This window comes from Mytilus californianus, unplaced genomic scaffold, assembly GCF_021869535.1.
Source record: "Mytilus californianus isolate M0D057914Y unplaced genomic scaffold, xbMytCali1.0.p SCAF_7, whole genome shotgun sequence".
NCBI classification, from domain to species: Eukaryota; Metazoa; Mollusca; class Bivalvia; order Mytilida; family Mytilidae; genus Mytilus; species Mytilus californianus.
In genome coordinates this window covers 21143644-21161781 of record NW_026262723.1, presented here as the reverse complement: position 1 = coordinate 21161781, position 18138 = coordinate 21143644, and the positions used below count along the sequence as shown (strand labels likewise).

At 32.0% G+C, this 18138-nt stretch overlaps 1 protein-coding gene across 2 annotated transcripts; it reads left to right on the top strand.

The window, feature by feature from the left end:
* The first annotated feature begins 2080 nt into the window (after positions 1 to 2080).
* On the top strand, positions 2081 to 13134 carry LOC127708051 (UPF0728 protein-like). 2 transcript variants are annotated; one of them, XM_052212848.1, is made up of 5 exons: positions 2089 to 2168; positions 4433 to 4460; positions 5739 to 5839; positions 6436 to 6555; positions 12946 to 13134. In XM_052212848.1, the coding sequence occupies exons 3-5, from the start codon at positions 5746 to 5748 to the stop codon at positions 13008 to 13010; spliced, it is 279 nt and encodes a 92-aa protein (XP_052068808.1). In that variant the 5' UTR covers positions 2089 to 2168; positions 4433 to 4460; positions 5739 to 5745; the 3' UTR covers positions 13011 to 13134. The 2 variants fall into 2 exon arrangements, with proteins under 2 accessions (XP_052068807.1, XP_052068808.1); XM_052212847.1 differs by lacking the exon at positions 4433 to 4460 and having other exon boundaries at positions 2081 to 2168.
* Positions 13135 to 18138: the final 5004 nt, after the last annotated feature.

Genomic DNA, 18138 nt, shown 5'->3' with positions numbered 1-18138 from the left:
TGTTTCTTTTCTTACCTATTCTGACATCGGACTCGGACTTCTTTTGAACTGAGTTTTACTGTGTGTATCGCTGTGTGTTTCTTTATTCTACATTGGCTAGAGGTATAGTTGACAATAGTACTATATATAATTATGCTGATGACAACACCTTATCCTTTGCTGATTTTGATATACAGAATGTCATAAAAAATTTAGAAAGTGATAGTCTTAAAATGTTGGACTGGTTTGATTACAATTTAATGAAAGCTAATCCAGATAAATTTCAAGCTCTGGCAATTGGCAAAAAAACTTTTGATCATGATATTGTTTTTAATCTTAAAGGAAATAGAATAGAATGTGAAAATGATATAAAGCTACTGGGAGTCACATTAGACTACAGATTAAATTTTGATAAACATATATCTGAGATTTGTAAGAAGGCCTCTAATCAACTTAATGTTCTTAAACGTATTGGTAAATATCTGAATAGACTTGGTCGTCTAACAATTTATTATTCTTTTATTTTGTCTAATCTTAATTATTGCCCAATCACCTGGCATTTTTGTAGTGAAAAAAACACAGTTAAGATGGAAAAAATCCAAGAGAGAGCCTTGAGATTTGTTTATGAGGATTATAATAGCTCCTATGAAGATCTTTTACACAAGTCAAAACTTCCATCTCTTAAAGTCAGAAGATTACGAGCAATAGCTATAGAAACTTTTAAAATAACACACAAAAAGAGTCCATCTTATTTACATGATTTGATTAATATAAAAAATCACAAATATTCTTTCAGATATAAAAATACAGTTGAACAGCCCCAGGTGAGAACAACAAGCTATGGCATCAATTCTTTTAGATACACAGCTGCAAAAATTTTGGAATGAACTACCCCAGAGTTTTAGAGATGAAAACAATTTTAACCAATTTTCTAAACTTATTGTTACCTGGAATGGTAGTTCATGCCAATGCAATGCCTGCAAATAATTAATGCTTTAATTTTTATTGCTTTTTTTCTTCTTAATGTGCTGTAATTGCTTATGTGTTTTAAAGTGCTTTATATGTTTTTAATATTGAGTTGCTTATTGTACTTTTAATATTTCTGCATGGTATTACATACTTAACTTCTTCGTGCCATGTGTACTGTATATGTATGCTTCAATGTAATGTTTTGTTTTGTGTAGCTTTTGTGTGTGTAGCATGCTGCTTTGTTTTAAACGTGCACGTTTTAGATGTTTTGTTTGTAATAATTAAGACGATATAAAAGCTCAATAGAGCTTATGTTTTCTGTATAATGATCTCGTCTATAAATAAAGTTTTGAACTTGATAGGGGTAGATATGTTTTTATTGTTCGACATTCAGATTGTCTTCGACTCTTCATAGTAGAGGGTTGCATATCCTGCCTAACAGACTGAGTCACATAATAACTCTTATAATGCACAAAAGGGTAACAGAAATCCCAAAAATATATTGGACAGAACAACATACATAATATAAACAAATTATAATTGAACAGAATTTGGATAATGATGTCAGAACCGTTTTCACAATAACAATCTCCCGTTTGCAGATAACTTAAAAAAAAAAACACCCCAAATTTCATCACCATATGTTAGAATTTGATTCACTGTGTGGTCAAATACATGTAGTCAAGTTTTTATTCAAGGTTTATGGCCTTAAAAGATTTGACATATGGCGTGCGGTGAAATGTCCAGCACAATTTAACAAAAAAGTCTTGTATTGTTATATGAAAAAATCTGTTATGCTTATGCTATAAACAGCACAGTATGGACTTCGGTCTTAAACCTTTAATTGAAGATATGAAATTCGACGAGTTGTCTTTATAAATGGTCCGAGTTGGTTTCGGGTCGACACAAGGTTGACTCCTCCATATTCGTCACAACTTCAGTCCATTCTTGCAACCGACACAAGAATAATTTCGCGGAGTATGTAATAGTTCTATAAGAGTGGCTCTTACCTTAACATAGTTAATTTTTTTAGCATGTTTTTTTTTTCAATAATATTTAAAGATTTTTTTATACACGTATAAAGAACCGAATGCCAATGGGGCGAGTTAGTCTATTTATTTTCAAGCGTTCACAAGACTAAGATCAAATAAGTGAAATCACACTTCCTGGAAACACGACGCCGAAAACTGAAATACCATCCAATACCTGAAAAAGAAAAGGTTAATAACTTACTTAGAACACAAAGTATATTAAATTTATATTAGAAATACACCTGTATTTGAAGAGTTACCACTTATATCCCGTCAGGAATGCGATTCATTCAGTGATTCACCGAATTGGTTGAAAAATTAATTTTCAATACAAGTTTCACAGGCACTTGTTTCTATCCATGGGAAGCCCCACTATCAACGTATACTCGTAAATATACGTTGATAGTGGGGCTTCCCATAGATAGAAACAAGTGCCTGTGACAAGTTTGCATCACCGAATGTGACCTACTACTTACCATGAGTAACAACGACGGGTGACACTAGTTGAGTAGGACCTGCTTAAAAGGTCCATATATGAAAAATGTGAAACTATTCAAAAGAGGAAACTATTGGCCTAATATATAACAAAACAATTCATCATAAACAAATATTACACAGACATGAACCAACAACAACCACTAAACTACAGCTACCCTTTTCACAAAAAATCTTACGAGTAAAACTGATCGTAAGTTATAATGAAATGTGTATGGCTTATGAATATTTTTATTCTTCAAGAGCTGCTGGCTCCTAGCTTTGGACAAGGACATGAATAATATGGCAGGGTTAAACAGCAAAGAAATTTGGTAAATAAGTTAAAAAGGAAATCTATGAAAATATATTTTTTAGAACGCTGTTCTGGAGGATCAAATAGTGCTGATTTTTGGAACACTGTCAAACCTTTCTTTTAAAAAAAATGCAAATCCCAAGGGCAAAAGACTATTTTATTTGAAGAAAATAAAATTATAAATAATTCAAAAGATGTATCAGATATTTTTTAATAAATTTTTTGCTACTGTTGCTGAGAAGATAGGAAATGATGTTATATATGATCCATTAAACCATCATAGCATAAATGCCATACATGAACAAAATTACTTGAAAACAGATACAAAATTTGAATTTAAAAAGGTGACATCAGAAAAAGTGGAAAAAATCATCAATAAAGTTAACGTGAAAAAAGCAACAGGAGCAGATGGGATACCAGCAAAAATAGTTAAAGCAAGTAAATCTGTCGTTGCACCTCAGCTGACCAGTCTTATAAATTTGACTGTAGACACGGGCATATTTCCAGATCGACTTAAAGAAGCCCAAGTTACACCCTTAAATAAAAAGAACGACCCACTACTGAAATCAAACTACAGACCAGTCAGTGTGTTACCTATTTTTCCAAAATTTTATGAAAAGATATTTCTTTGCTTCCCTTTTTAATCATTATCTATGTGCTTTCCGTAGAGGACATGGATGTCAGACTACGCTGCTCAGATTACTGGAAGACTGGCGTAAAGCCTTAGACAAAAATTTTTATATAGCTGCCGTTCTTATGGATTTATCAAAAGCTTTTGACTGCTTACCTCATGATATTTTACTAGATAAATTATTAGCATATGGTGTTTCTCCACATTCTGTATCTTTATTAAAATCATATCTTTCTGACAGAAAACAGAAAATTAAAGTAAACAGTGTTCTGAGTAGCTGGGCTGCCATCCAAAAGGGGGTACCCTAAGGTTCTATATTGGGGCCCCTTTTATTTAATCTCTTCATAAATGATATTTTTTATTTTGTTAAACATAGTACCTTATACAATTATGCTGACGACAATACTCTGTCTTTTTAAGCAGTCCGGATTATGACCATCTCGTATCTATATTAGAATCTGAGTCTCAAGTGCTGATTGATTGGTTTAAAGAAAATAAGATGCAGGCAAATCCTGATAAATTTCAAGTTATTGCTGTAGGGAAAAGAACCTTTGCAAAAAATCTATCTATACAAATTCAGCAAAATATTTTATCATGTGAAGAAACCGTCAAGTTACTTGGAATTGATATTGATTACCAACTAAAATTTGATGCACATATAAGTAACTTGTGTAGAAAGGCATCACAACAGCTGAATGTTCTCAAGAGAATTAGATCCTTTTTAAACAGATTAAATAAACTTACAATTTTTCATACTTTCATTTTGAGTAATTTTAATTTTTGCCCTTTGGCTTGGCATTTTTGTACAGAGAAAAATTCTAAAAAACTGGAAAAAATACAAAAGAGAGCATTAAGATTTGTATATGACGACTATTTATCATCCTCTGAAACTCTTCTTGAGAACGCAAAGGTTCCAACCCTACAAGTAAGACGCATCAGGACAATGGCACTTGAGACTTATAAAATTTTAAATAATTTGGCTCCTTTATGTTTACAAAATTTACTCCAAATTAAACACACTAAATATTCTTTTAGATACAGTAATATTTTGGAAATACCACAGGTAAGAACTACCTCATATGGAAAAAAATCTTTTAGCTTTGCTGCTGCTTCTTTATGGAATAGCTTACCAGACCATTTCAGGACTGTTAACAGCTTCTCACATTTTAGAAGTCTTGTTCATTCCTGGAGTGGAACAGACTGTTTTTGCTCTGCCTGTAGGTAATTTGTGTTACATTATATATGCTTTTTATGCTGCATTAACAGCTTGCATTGCAACTGAAATTCTGTTTTGACATTTTAATAATTACGAGATTTGAAATTTTTACTTTATAAATTATTTTAAAAATTTTAAACTGCAAATTTTTAAAATTATTCCTGTATTAGTGCTTCATATATATGTTTCGGCATTTAGCAAGATACATGTATATGCTAAAGTTAAATGTGGTGCTGTTTTTTATTATTTATTTGCATGCTGCATGTCTTGTTTTATTTGTTATTGCATATGTTTTTATATTCGGTGAAAAGCTCATTAGAGCTTATGTTTGTATGTTTGTCAATATGCCGAATCAAAATAAAGTTTTTACTTACTTACTTACATGTTTGTAAGAGCCAAATCCTCCCTCTAACTTGACGCAGTGGTATACATGTAACAGCACTTAACATAAGTGCAAACTGTAAAAATCAGTTGAAATTGTTCAGTATACATTATACAATGTACTAACAAATTGAACTTGGCCATAAGTAATTGTCTCCTACAATTTTTTGCTATATATTTACTATACAGCTTTGTCTGAAAAAAAATATTGTGCTGTCATTTCTAGTTGGATTATAATCCACTTGGTATCAAGAAGAAGAATTGTTACACGTTTATTTGGTTATATTTTTTTTTCTAGGCATTCTCATTGTCTAATGTTGTAAGGCCAAGTCTTATTTTTTTACAGAAATTTTCTACCTGTTTCAACCAAATTAAAAATAGAAAAAAAAATTCTGGATCTACTTCTTTAGTCATCCTAATTTCTTTTGGAAACGTGTGTTAGTGTATGGATCAAATTTTGATCGGCCGAGGTCTGTTTTGCTGTTGCTGATGAGTTTCTGTCTGTCATGTCTGTAGACCAGATTGATCTATCTGTTTGAAAATCATCATTTATGGCTGGTGGCATTTCCATAATCTTGTCCTGTGTTGTTTGTAAAAATAAAATATAAAAGTAGAGAACTATTATAAATGTATTAAAATCATCTTATTTAAGATTCATTCTAGCTGATAAAAAGTTTTACAATTCTGATTTCCGCATATAAGTTAATCATATAAATTAATAAAAAGGTTTCATTCATTATAAAGAAAGAAGATGCCACCAAATGCTCAAGTTCTTGTAGCCCATGGTCCATATGAAGCATGTGGAAATGTTGATTATAGAACTTCAAGACTGGAAGGCTTACAAGGTAAGTCAGTAGTGCATTGTGATTCTACTAAAGTCACTCTTGTTAATCTAGAGTGAATCACTGTCAATCAAAATGACTGGTGATTTTGGGTGATGACAATATTGTTTTATGAACCCTAGTTGGTATGCTGTTAAAGTTACAGAAATTTCAATGATTCTATTTTATATTGTTATACTTTAATTTTATTCTTCATTACATTTGAATTATTCCCCCTGAATTATGTGTATAATTGCACTCCTGTTTACATGTACATAAAGTAGTGATAATTTTGGGGAGGTATTGGTGAAATGTTTCAAATAATACTCCATGTAATAGCTGAAGGACCTCATCTGTGAAGTTTAATCAAAGTTGATCATAATTTCTTTCTTAAATTAAGTAAACAAGATAAAGCATATTTGACAAATTACAAGTTTCAAAATTATCAACATTTCCTGGCATGAAGAAGAAATACTTGTATCATGTAACTTAAAAGAGTATAGAATCAGTCTTTTTTTTTTTAAAGAAATCCTCAAATATTCAGGTTTTTAATTTATTTTTCTAAATTTTTGTAAAATAAAGTAAGCAACAATTACATTAGTGTTTCCTGTCCATTACAGCAATGTTACATAAAGAAGGACACACAGTAGAACTAGAGGAGATAGAGGACTGGAACAAAGTTGAAATCTGGGTCAATGGCGAAAAAGTCTTTGATTGTAAAATTCAAGATTTAGAATATGGTAAATATCTCGGTATAAACATTTTTAGCTCACCTGGCCCAAAGGGCCAAGTGAGCTTTTCTCATCACTTGGCGTCCGTCGTCCTTATACTTTTACAAAAATCTTCTCCTCTGAAACTACTGGGCCAAATTTGACCAAACTTGGCCACAATCATCATTGGGATATCTAGTTTAAAAATGTGTCTGGTGACCCGGCCAACCAACCAAGATGGCCGCCATGGCTAAAAATAGAACATAGGGGTAAAATGTAGATTTTGGCTTATATCTCTGAAACCAAAGCATTTAGAGCAAATCTGACAGGGGTAAAATTGTTTATCAGGTCAAGATCTATCTGCCCTGAAATTTTCAGATGAATCTGACAACCTGTTGTTGGGTTGCTGCCCCTGAATTGGTAATTTTAAGGAAATTTTGCCGTTTTTGGTTATTATCTTGAATATTATTATAAATAGAGATAAACTGTAAACAACAATAATGTTCAGCAAAGTAAGATCTACAAATAAGTCAACTTGACCAAATGGTCAGTTGACCCCTTAAGGAGTTATTGCCCTTTATAGTCAATTTTTAACCATTTTTCGTAAATTTTTGTAATCTTTTACAAAATCTTCTCCATCGAAACTACTAAGACAAATTTAACCAAACTTGTCCACAATCATCATTAGGAGATCTAGTTTAAAAAATGTGTCCGATGACCCCACCCGCGAACCAAGATGGCCGATATGGCTAAAAAATAGTACATAGGGTAAAATGCAGTTTTTGGCTCATATCTCTGAAACCAAAGCATTTAGAGCAAATCTGACAAGGATAAAATTGTTCATTAGGTCAAGATCTATCTGCCCTGAAATTTTCAGACCAATCAGGCAATACATTGTTGGGTTGCTGCCCCTGAATTTGTAATTTTAAGAAAATTTTGCAGCTTTTGGTTATTATCTTGAATATTATTATAGATAGAGATAAACTGTAAACAGCAATAATGTACAGCAAAGTAAGATCTACAAATAAGTCAACATGACAAAATTGTCAATTGACCCCTTAAGGAGTTATTGCCCTTTATAGTCAATTTTTTACAATTTTCATAAATTTCGTAAATTTTTGTAAATTTTTGCAAAATATTTTCCACTGTAACTACTGGGCCAAGTTCATTATAGATAGAGATAATTGTAAGCAGCAAGAATGTTCAGTAAAGTAAGATCTACAAACACATCACCATCACCAAAACACAATTTTGTCATGAATCCATCTGTGTCCTTTGTTTAATATGCACATAGACCAAGGTGAGCGACACAGGCTCTTAAGAGCCTCTAGTTTAATTTGCACATGATATTTACGGACAAAAAAGCTCATATTCATTTAAAAGTGTAATTGGCTCGTTTAATTTTCATAAAATTTTAAAAAAAATATTTACTTTGGACTGTTCACAAAAATTTTCAAGAAATTTGAACCACACAATTTACAGGAATCATTTCATTGCATATATAGCATTTTGACAAACACAGATGTTGATCATTGAGAAGCTTGGTTCCTTTCTACTATTAATATCTTATTAGAATGTTAAGCTGATTTTTACAGAGTTAACTCCCTTAGGTGTTTGCTACCCTCTTAAAGGATGTTAAAGACTGCTTTTATGAGCAAAATACAATAAATCGATTTATTTTTTTGATTAATTTTACTTATTTCAGTGATTTTCGAATTTTGTTGATGTTTTCATATAATAACAGATTCAATTTTGACATTATATTTGAGATGATTTATAATATTCATATTATATATCTACTTACTAAAATCATGTAAATAAAGCATTAAAGGGAAAGTCCGCGATTTTTTACTTATCATCTAAATATGTTCATCTTAACATAAAAAACACATTCACAAAGTTTTAAATTTATATTCTTTCTAATAACGGAGAAAATCAAGTATTTGTAACTTTTTTGGTTGACCTACGTCACTGGGTTGTGACGTTTTAACCCGATTTGTTGAATCATGGGAAAAAATAAAATCTGTTAAAGTCTTAATTGCTTATCAGAATTTTACGTAATTAAAAGCGCATAGATGACCGTTGGTCGTAGTTAATAACCACAATACAAGAATGAAAGAAAATGAATATGTGTGTACCGTTTTGTATTGATTGAATAAAACTTCCTATATGAAGTTATCTAAATATAAATATTTTCGAATTAATTTCATAAATTATTGAGATTTTTTCATAAAATATCTATAGAACATTTTTACTGATATTGAACTGAAAATATTTTAAGTTTTATTTACCGTTATAACTTTGATAACCATTTCAATGCAAAATATTTGTGAACAGAGTGTGTATATTATTTTGTAAAGTCATTGTTTATTTCTCGATTTGAGGAGAATTCGTTTGAACTTTACCTTGCAGCAATTTAGCCTCAGGCGTACACAGGTGTGAATTCAAGCGTACACAGGAGTGTATATTGTCATTTTGAATGGATTAACAGAAAGAGTATAGCGTGTTTAATATACCCAGATGAAATACCCGATGACAATAGAGAAACAATAATTAAATTGTATAAATTAATTGAAAATTAACATTCAACTTTTTAATTCCGGAAGTGTTACAATATTAAAATGGAACAATTTTCGGTTACGTTCTATGCAATTAGCATAAAGTTAAGATATGAAGTTAAAAGAATAGTACTTTTAATCTTAAAAATTAAATGTTATTATTCCCAATTAATAATCATTGCACATCTGTTTAATTTACTTTACCGGAATTCTTTAACTTGTATTTAAATCTGGCGATGTTTAAATGCTAACAAACGTAAAACTATCGCAATTTTAAAGTTTCAAGTTAATTGAAAAAATACAACAGCACAACATGCATGATTTTTTTAATTTTCTTATTAACATTTCATTCTTACATAATTAAATTCATTTGACAATCACTTGCACAAATTATTTGTGAAAAGAATACCAATTATCGTTTATTTCATTAAGCAATATACATACATTATAAATCTAAGCTAATACATTAATTTGTTTGAGGATTATTTTTAGGATAGCCGTCATTAATCCAAATTAGTAATACAGTTGTTGTAATTAAAGACATATCTTAGTAATGTATTACTGATATTGACGATTTTAGAACAGTTCGTCCTAACCTCGTTGTTCTTGAAACAATCTTTACTAGTATACTTGTAAGTTTCCTGACGTATAAGCGCCATTAAGGATGAGCTCCAGAGATAGCAGACTAGTAGCGTTTTTGTTTGTTGGGGAAGGAGAGGCCATGCAACCACTTGTACAGATAAACAAGCTTATATGTTGTCAACACTATCAGAAAGAGTTCCCATCGTCGGATGGGGTATATGTAGGTTCCAAGAATGAACTATTGACATGTCTGACTCTGAACAGTTAGTAAACGGATTTAACAATGATCTATAGACATCGACCACTTGTTCTTGATATTTGAAACTGCATGCATATATACGTTTATGAGAGTGATTATTTATCTTATGCCTGACGAAAACTAAATGCCTGCATGGTTATATCTTGCCATACGTTTGTATTGGTTTGGTGGGTGTTCACTCAAAATCGTAATTCAAAAATTGTGTTTGTGAGATGTAGATTTACTTCAATACCGAATTTCGTCTATATATTTCACAAGTGTATACCACGGAGAAGATCTGAAGGTATATTACTCCCATTTTGTTTGGGTGTGAACCATCGATGTTTACCGCAATATTTAATGAATAAAATGATGATGGTAGAAAGAACTATGAGCGTCATGTGGCAAATATTACATGCATGTCGGACCATGAGTTGTCAATCTGTATGAAAAGATTTCCAATACAACCATATTGAGTAGGAATTTTTACATGCTTTACTCTCGTACTAGTATTACAGGGTTCTTGTGTCGTTTAACTCAGACACACATCTTTTACTTTAAGATGTATGAACGGTTCTAAATATATATATATATATATATATCTTAAATGTAACAATAATCAAACGCCTATAGGCAATCACTAAAATGGTATGAAGTTTTTATACAGATTTATTCTTATTTACACAATCATTAACAAACTAAATAAATTTAACAAAATAACACTGTGACACTACGATATAACAAATGGGATACTAATTATTTTTAACCATGCTATGCAGAAACCTAACACATCAAGCAGGAACATATATATTAATATACTGTTCCCAGCATCAAGTTAGTGCACGTGAATACCAATTAGGAACACGATGTGTGATTTTGTATAACTAAAAAATATCAAAGCGAGCAATAACTTAATTTGTCAAGCAAACATTTTTTTTCACTATGCCTCTCTTTATCTCCGCTCCTTTACAATAACTATTTCGCTTTTTGTCGATCATTCTCTATATTGTTCTCTATTCGGTAATTTTTTTTCATTATGCCACTCTATCTCCGCTCCTTTTTCCCCTGTCGTCCTAATCCTTATAAAGATAGGAACATTAGACATAGAAGGGGCTCTCTTATCTTCAATGAATTAATATTGATAGTGACTATAAGTGCTGCATTACTTTAAATATCTGCATGTTTGCCATTCAACAAAAGCTTGTATTTGCGTGAAGAATTTTTTTCTTTCAAAAATATGGTCCAGAATCATGACAAAACAATATTCATTTCACAAAAATGTTCAAAGGTCATGTTTATAATTTTCTTTAAACTTATTATCAGCAAAAAAAGTGGATAATATTATTATCAGAACATCATTCATTAAAAGGTTGAATTATAATTTCAAACACACACAAGATAAACAACGTTAGACACAAATATATGGTTCAATAAATGTTACCTGTGCACAGCGGGTACCTCAATAAAGAGGCCATGCATGAACCTGTATTATATAATTGTGTAATACGAATTTTTAGTTGACAGGATGTCACTGGAATACCCAGGGACGTGTATCTAATATACGTTCCTGGAATACCTAACTGAATGTGTCGCTCTGACACGACATCTATCAATAATTCTGACATACCTATTATCAATTCGGGAGGAAGCCAAAATATATATATAATAAGATAACGTAAATAAAATTTAAAAAGAAAAAAAACCTATAAAATTTTCACCGAACATACCAGATAGAGTCACACATTTAACTGTAAAGCTAAGTGTCTTTATAAGTGACCGTTCCGAATTGATCCCGTATCAATTTGATATAATTTAAAGATTAGTTAAAGAAAACCACTTTTAATAAAAAAAAATTGAGATGTCCGATATTTACATATTTACATATCTATAACCTGGGAATATTATACTATATCAACATATTATGTCCCAGCTTAAACCTCTTCCTAACATTGCTCCTTGTCAATAGCCGTTAAATATCATAATTAAAAAAATGTTATTCTATATCGTATAACTTTATTAATTGAAAAATTATCTCGTCTTAATACGGAACTATTCTTTATACAAATCAATGCACTTTATATAAAAGAGGCATACTAATGAATCTTCTGTAAATCAGTGATTGTTACAAGAACACTGCATTTGTCTTTCTTATAATTAAAACTGTTATTCCTCATCAAATCTATATTTTTTTTTTATTCAACGAAATCTTATCATATAAGGATTTGATAACTATAGCTATCAGAACTGCTAGGTTATTTTGTTATTAAAAAAGGATAATTACCATCGAATCTCCCTCGAAACAATATTGTTCAAAATGGTCTTCACACACCAACTTGTGCTTGCTATAGATGCAACTATTTGCTGTTAGTTTAAGGTTGTACAACCATGTCTGATACAATTCTTTCTTTTTTTGTGGGATTGGGAAAACTATGTAGACTTTTGTCATAACTTTGTCTGACAGAACAACCTTACGCTTGACAAGACATTTTGACACTGAATAACCGTCTACGGTAATCCCCAATTGATGATGGGAGTTTTTAACGCACGGTCAGTAAATCCCCGATTCTTTTTGTTCTTTGTGGTTTATAGATATCACGTGACTTTTTAGATCGAACATGCCGACAAGATGGCGATATGTCGAGAACTGATAGTGAATTTCAAAAATCGATTTTGATCTCTTTACATAGAGAATAAAAGTTTTTTATTTATGAACATGACGTTTTTTATGCTTAAAGAACAAAATATCAATTTTTCATTTTTTTGCGGAGTTTCCCTTTAAACGATTTGTAAAAATTAGATGGTTTACGGTATATCTCTCTTATATAATGGTAATTGCAATAATGGTACGTCTAGAAATAGTTATTATTGGGACAATTTGTGAATTTTTCATCACGTATGTTTTATTTTGGTTTCTTATATATTTGCCACATTAATTTAAATAAGCATCAATTGGTAAAATATCCTTTTGAAAACAAAATATCCCTTTTTCTATTCCTTGGTCAATTAATAATAAAAAAAATATTCTCTCATTTAATTTTTTAGGAAGTGATGGAGAGCTGGATCCTCTTTGCCAGAAAGCTGTTGAAAATGTAAACAATGCATTCTGATCAGGAAAAAAATGCAGGAACTCATCAAGGGGCAATAATTTATTTTGACAATTATATTTATATGTTGTAAATAGTTTTACTGTATAATGTACTGTAAATAATGACAGAAGTAAAGTATGTTTTTTAAATTTTGTTTTTTTTTCTATCATAGTTTTTTCGAAAGAAAAAATCAGGTGATTCATTTGTGATAGTAAAGGTGGCATTCAGGTGGAAGGGCGCCACCAAACCATTTACTGTGTGTTAACTTTTTATTTTTCTTTCAAAATCTTATATTTTGTTTCTTTACAATTTTCACTTTTCCAGTTCAGGAGTTATGATTCCTGATTGATTGAAAAAAAAAAAATTTTGGGTCTAGTTTGCTTTTGACAATTTCAACTTGTGCTTTCAAGGAGTTACAGTAATTGACTTCAGACATTAAATTGTGTCACAATTGCAAGACAATATGTATCCAACCAGTAGCATTTTCAGATACAAATAATAGAGAGGCAAAAGATTCTAAAGGTATAGTCAAACTCATACATTGTGTAAGTCAAATACAAACAGACAATGCCATGGCAAAATACGAAAAATTACCAAAACACAAGCAACAGTATACAAAACACAACATAGAAAATTACAGACCAAGCAAATAATCTTTGTCCTATGTTAATTTGTATACTGTTGAAATAAACTTTTGTATATTGTTCAAATGTCAGCTACTACTTTTCTATTTCTGTTATGAGGGAGGAGTATAGTAATTTTATCTTAATTATTGATTATGTCACAATTTGTTTTTGTGTCTTCTTCACAGTCAACTTCAAGGCAATACATATTTCATTAATTAAAAAAAACAAAAACAACATTAAAAACTGAAATCTAAATTAACCCCCAATGTTGAATAACAGGATAAAAACAAAATAGTAGCTAGGACGATAGGAATAAATTATATTGATTCACTTATAGGGTCTTTGCATCGGAAATAAACACATTTATTCTAAAACCAGTTGTTGTCATGATACGGGTTATGTTCTTCTCATATATTTTATGACGGTATAATACTAAACCCCTAACAGGAGGGATTGTGTCTGATATTCATATGATGAAGACATAATCTTTCAATCAGTTTAATTGAGGTCTGGAGCTGGCATGTCAGTAACTGCTAGTAGTCCTTTGTTAATTTATGTATCATTGTTATTTTGCTTAGTTACTTTTGTTACCTTAATTCTGACATCGGACTCCGACTTCTTTTAAACTGGGTTTTACTGTGCGTATTTCTGTGTGTTTCTTTATTATACATTGGCTAGAGGTATAGGGGGAGGGTTGAGATCTCACAAAACATGTTTAACCCCGCTGCATTTTTGCGCCTGTCCCAAGTCAGGAGCCTCTGGCCTTTGTTAGTCTTGTATGTTTTTTTAATTCTAGTTCATTTATATGTTTTGAAGTTTAGTATGACGTCCATTTTCACTAAACTAGTACACATTTTTATTTAGGGGCAAGCTGAGGACCACATCTGGGTGCGGAATTTTCTTGCTGTGTTGAAGACCCATTGGTGGCCTTTGGCTGTTATCTGCTCTTTGGACGGGTTGTTGTCTCTTTGACATATATTCTCCATTTCCATTCTCAATTTTATTTGAGATTGATTTTTGCCTGGGTACAACACAGTTGAAAAGCAAAATATCCATTTAATGTCTCGCCTTGACGGAGTCAAAACAGGGGCGGATCCAGCCGTTTTAAAAAGGGGGGGTTCCCAACCCAGGATAAAGGGGGGGTTCCAACTATATGTCCCCATTCAAATGCATTGATCGTCCAAAAAAAAGGGGGGGTTCCAACCCCCAGAACCCCCCCCCCCCCCTCTGGATCCACCACTGCAAAAAGCGAGATATATGTATGCTGTTTCCGGCGGCGGCGGCATCAATAATGTATTAGTTTGTGATTAGGTCTAGTTCATGGTGAACCACTAGTGGTAGGTCAATGATATTTGGTATGCAGTTGTATTAGCATTGGCACATCTCATTACCATGGAGATTATTTGGCCCCGCCCCCTCAGTCAAGGTCTATTGACTTTGAAACTTTTCATAGTTTACATGTATTAGTTTGTGATTAGGTCAATTTATGGGGAACCACTAGTGGTAGGTCAATGATATTTGGTATGCCTTTGTATAAGCATTGGCATATCTCATTTCCATGGAGAATATTTGGCCCTGCCCCCTCAGTCATGGTCTATTTACTTTGAAACTTTTGCTTAGTTTACATGTATTAGTTTGTGATTAGATCAGTTTAAGATGAACTGCTAATGCTAATTAAGTCAATGATATTTGGTATGCAAATTTATTGGCATTTGCAAGTATCGTTTCTATGGAAATTATATAGCCCCACCCTTGATCATGGTTCATTGACTTTGAAACTTTTACATAGTTTACAAGTTAATGTTTGTGTTTAGGTTTGTTTAAAGGGAACAACTTATAATGAGTCAATGGTATTTGGTATGCAGTTGTATTAGCATTGGCACATCTCATTCCATGGAGATTGTTTAGCCATGTACTTTCAGTCATGGTTCATCGACTTTGAATATTTGCATAACTTACATGTTAAAGTATTGCTATTTTAATTTCAACATTTGCATTATCAAAATTACAAAAAGGCGAGACATATCTCTGTGATAACAGTTTATTAGAATTTTTAAGCAATTGATAGATAACGCTCAGATGTTACAGCTTGCTTCTGACCACTTTATCTTAAAGGAGAAGGTATGATCAGAGCAATTATTTGGCGCTGAAATTGCAGAAGAATTAAATTTATTCTAGCCTTTAAAAATTATGTTAACTTTACTGATGAATGAGCTGGCCGATATAATCTTGACAATTTAGTGCAATTTCAACTTGTAATGTCGCTAAATCGTTATAGACATGTAAAACTGACAGGTTTGACTGAAAATGGCCATTTTACACATAGTTTTTGGTCAAAGCAGATATGAGCCCAAGCCATACCCAAACGAGATATATACTTCTTGTAACAAATTATCCTTTGCAATAAAGCTTTTGCTCATAACTTAATATTAACGACAAGATCTCAAAATGAGGCCATTTTTGGCAATGTTTACACAAAATGCAAGAACTTTGAAGACATTATGCAAAAATGTATGGTTAAATGTTCATATTTTATCATCCTATTCATATGTCAATAGAACTAACATATAGTTTAAGAATTTTGATAATTTCTGGATTTTCAGGGGCCGAATTATATGACTTAATATTTTCTATCATGATTTCCTTGATAGAGGTTTGCTGCTTACAATGAAGTTTTTAAACCAAGAGTTGCAGGTAATGAAGTTGATATCATCCTTTCAACAATTTTACCAAGGACGACATAAGTTGGTTAACTGTTATGGAATATCTGTTTCAGGGATGTGTTACAATTGTCGTACCACAATCCTTCTTTTCCTTGAATGTGACATAAGGTGCCACACGTGGAGCAGGAACTACTTACCCTTCCAGAGAACAGCGCTTTTATTGCTGTTCTTCATCTCAAAGTCACAGTGAGGCCTTCAACACTAAGCAGAAAAAACTCCCACCTCACTGCAAGTTCAAGACGGCCCCTAGCACCGGCTGGAGCGGAATTCTTTGCAAAAATAATTTGGATAGTCTTTGTAAGGGGACGACCATTTGATATTCTAGGGGGGCCAGGAGGATTTTGAAAATAAATAACTCCGCCTTGATAATCACAAAAGTAAATGGTTTGTTCTGTGGTAGTTTGAAAATAAATTACCTGACTTGCAATGTATTGAAAATAAATAACTCAGCAGGTCTAATCGAAAGTATGAGATGGCACCAGATTCTTCATAAATTCATCTTTTTTCCAAAAAAAAAATCGGGAAACACTTCCCATATCTTTTAAATTAATAATAAAAGTATAAATATTATTTAAATATACTTGCTGTGACCTATAATGGTTTACTTTTATAAATTTTGACTTGGATGGAGAGTTGTCTCATTGGCATTCATACCACATCTTCTTATATCTATTGAAATGTCAGAAAACTGGTTTCATTTAACCTGAGGTTAATTGTCTCAGGAACACTTACCTCACTTTTATTAAATCAGGGCTGTAACTACATTGAGACAAATGCCTCATGTAGGAAATTTCAAAACCAAACGCTTGTCTCCATATCAAATTGTGTTCACCGTGAGTGCCTTGCAAGAAGCAAGTTCTGTTCTCCCTCAGACGTAGCCCCTGACTTTTCGGGATCAATGTTTCTTGTTTATTTGTCTTTTGTTCTTTGATTGCCCTTCTGTATTCTGTTAGTGTTGCATTCATTTTGTAATTTAGTAATTTTATTATTAACTTGATACTGAGTTTAAAAAAACACAGCAGCCACAGACTTAACTATGTGAATTACATTTTTGCTTTATCATGCATATTTGTCTTTTGATGTTGTTCCTAGAAACTTAAGTCTTACACTGAATCTATAACGTGATTTTGCTTTGAGACCAAAATATTGTCATAAAATTATTAAAACAGAACTTGCATTTTCAGTTTAAGAAAGGGTCTGGGGAACACCCAGAAGGCATGATTTTGCATCATTTGTTCTACAGCTTCTTGGGCCTTCAGCGGTTCAAAAACCCTTCAAAAAAATTTTTGCCTCGCTCCGCTCGGCAAAATATGTTTGCCAATACTTTTAAAAGAGTTTTAGTTACAAACAAACTTTAATACTGTGTATGTATGTATGCAATACATGTATATGCATTGGGGGATATAGGAGATTCATTTCTGCAGAGGATAATAATTAATTCTGATTAAGTGGTACATAATGACTTGACTATACATGAATTATTTATAATAAACAAATAATTTAAAAATTGTATGTTTTCGAATATATAAATATAGTTGTGAAAATAAATAATCAGTCCCTTGCTTTAATGAAAATGAAAAATCTTGCTTCAATAGTGCAGAAAATAGATAATCTGTCCTAGTAATCTGTCCTCTTAGTTTACAAAAATAAATAACCCATCCAAAACAAATCCTCCTGCCCCCCCCCCCCCCCCCCCCCCCCCCCCCCCCCAGAATATCAAATGGTCGTCCCCTAAGATGTAATACCACCAATCGGGCCTGGTCAAAAAAGAACATACTGGAAAGTAGTACATACATTGTA

Bases quoted from the DNA above. Each gene is read 5' to 3' on its own strand.
- LOC127708051 (XM_052212847.1), top strand. From the start codon at position 5,746: ATGCCACCAAATGCTCAAGTTCTTGTAGCCCATGGTCCATATGAAGCA. The intron at 5,840-6,435 runs GTAAGTCAGTAG...TGTCCATTACAG, and splicing joins AAGACTGGAAGGCTTACAAG to CAATGTTACATAAAGAAGGA. The intron at 6,556-12,945 runs GTAAATATCTCG...TTAATTTTTTAG, and splicing joins AATTCAAGATTTAGAATATG to GAAGTGATGGAGAGCTGGAT.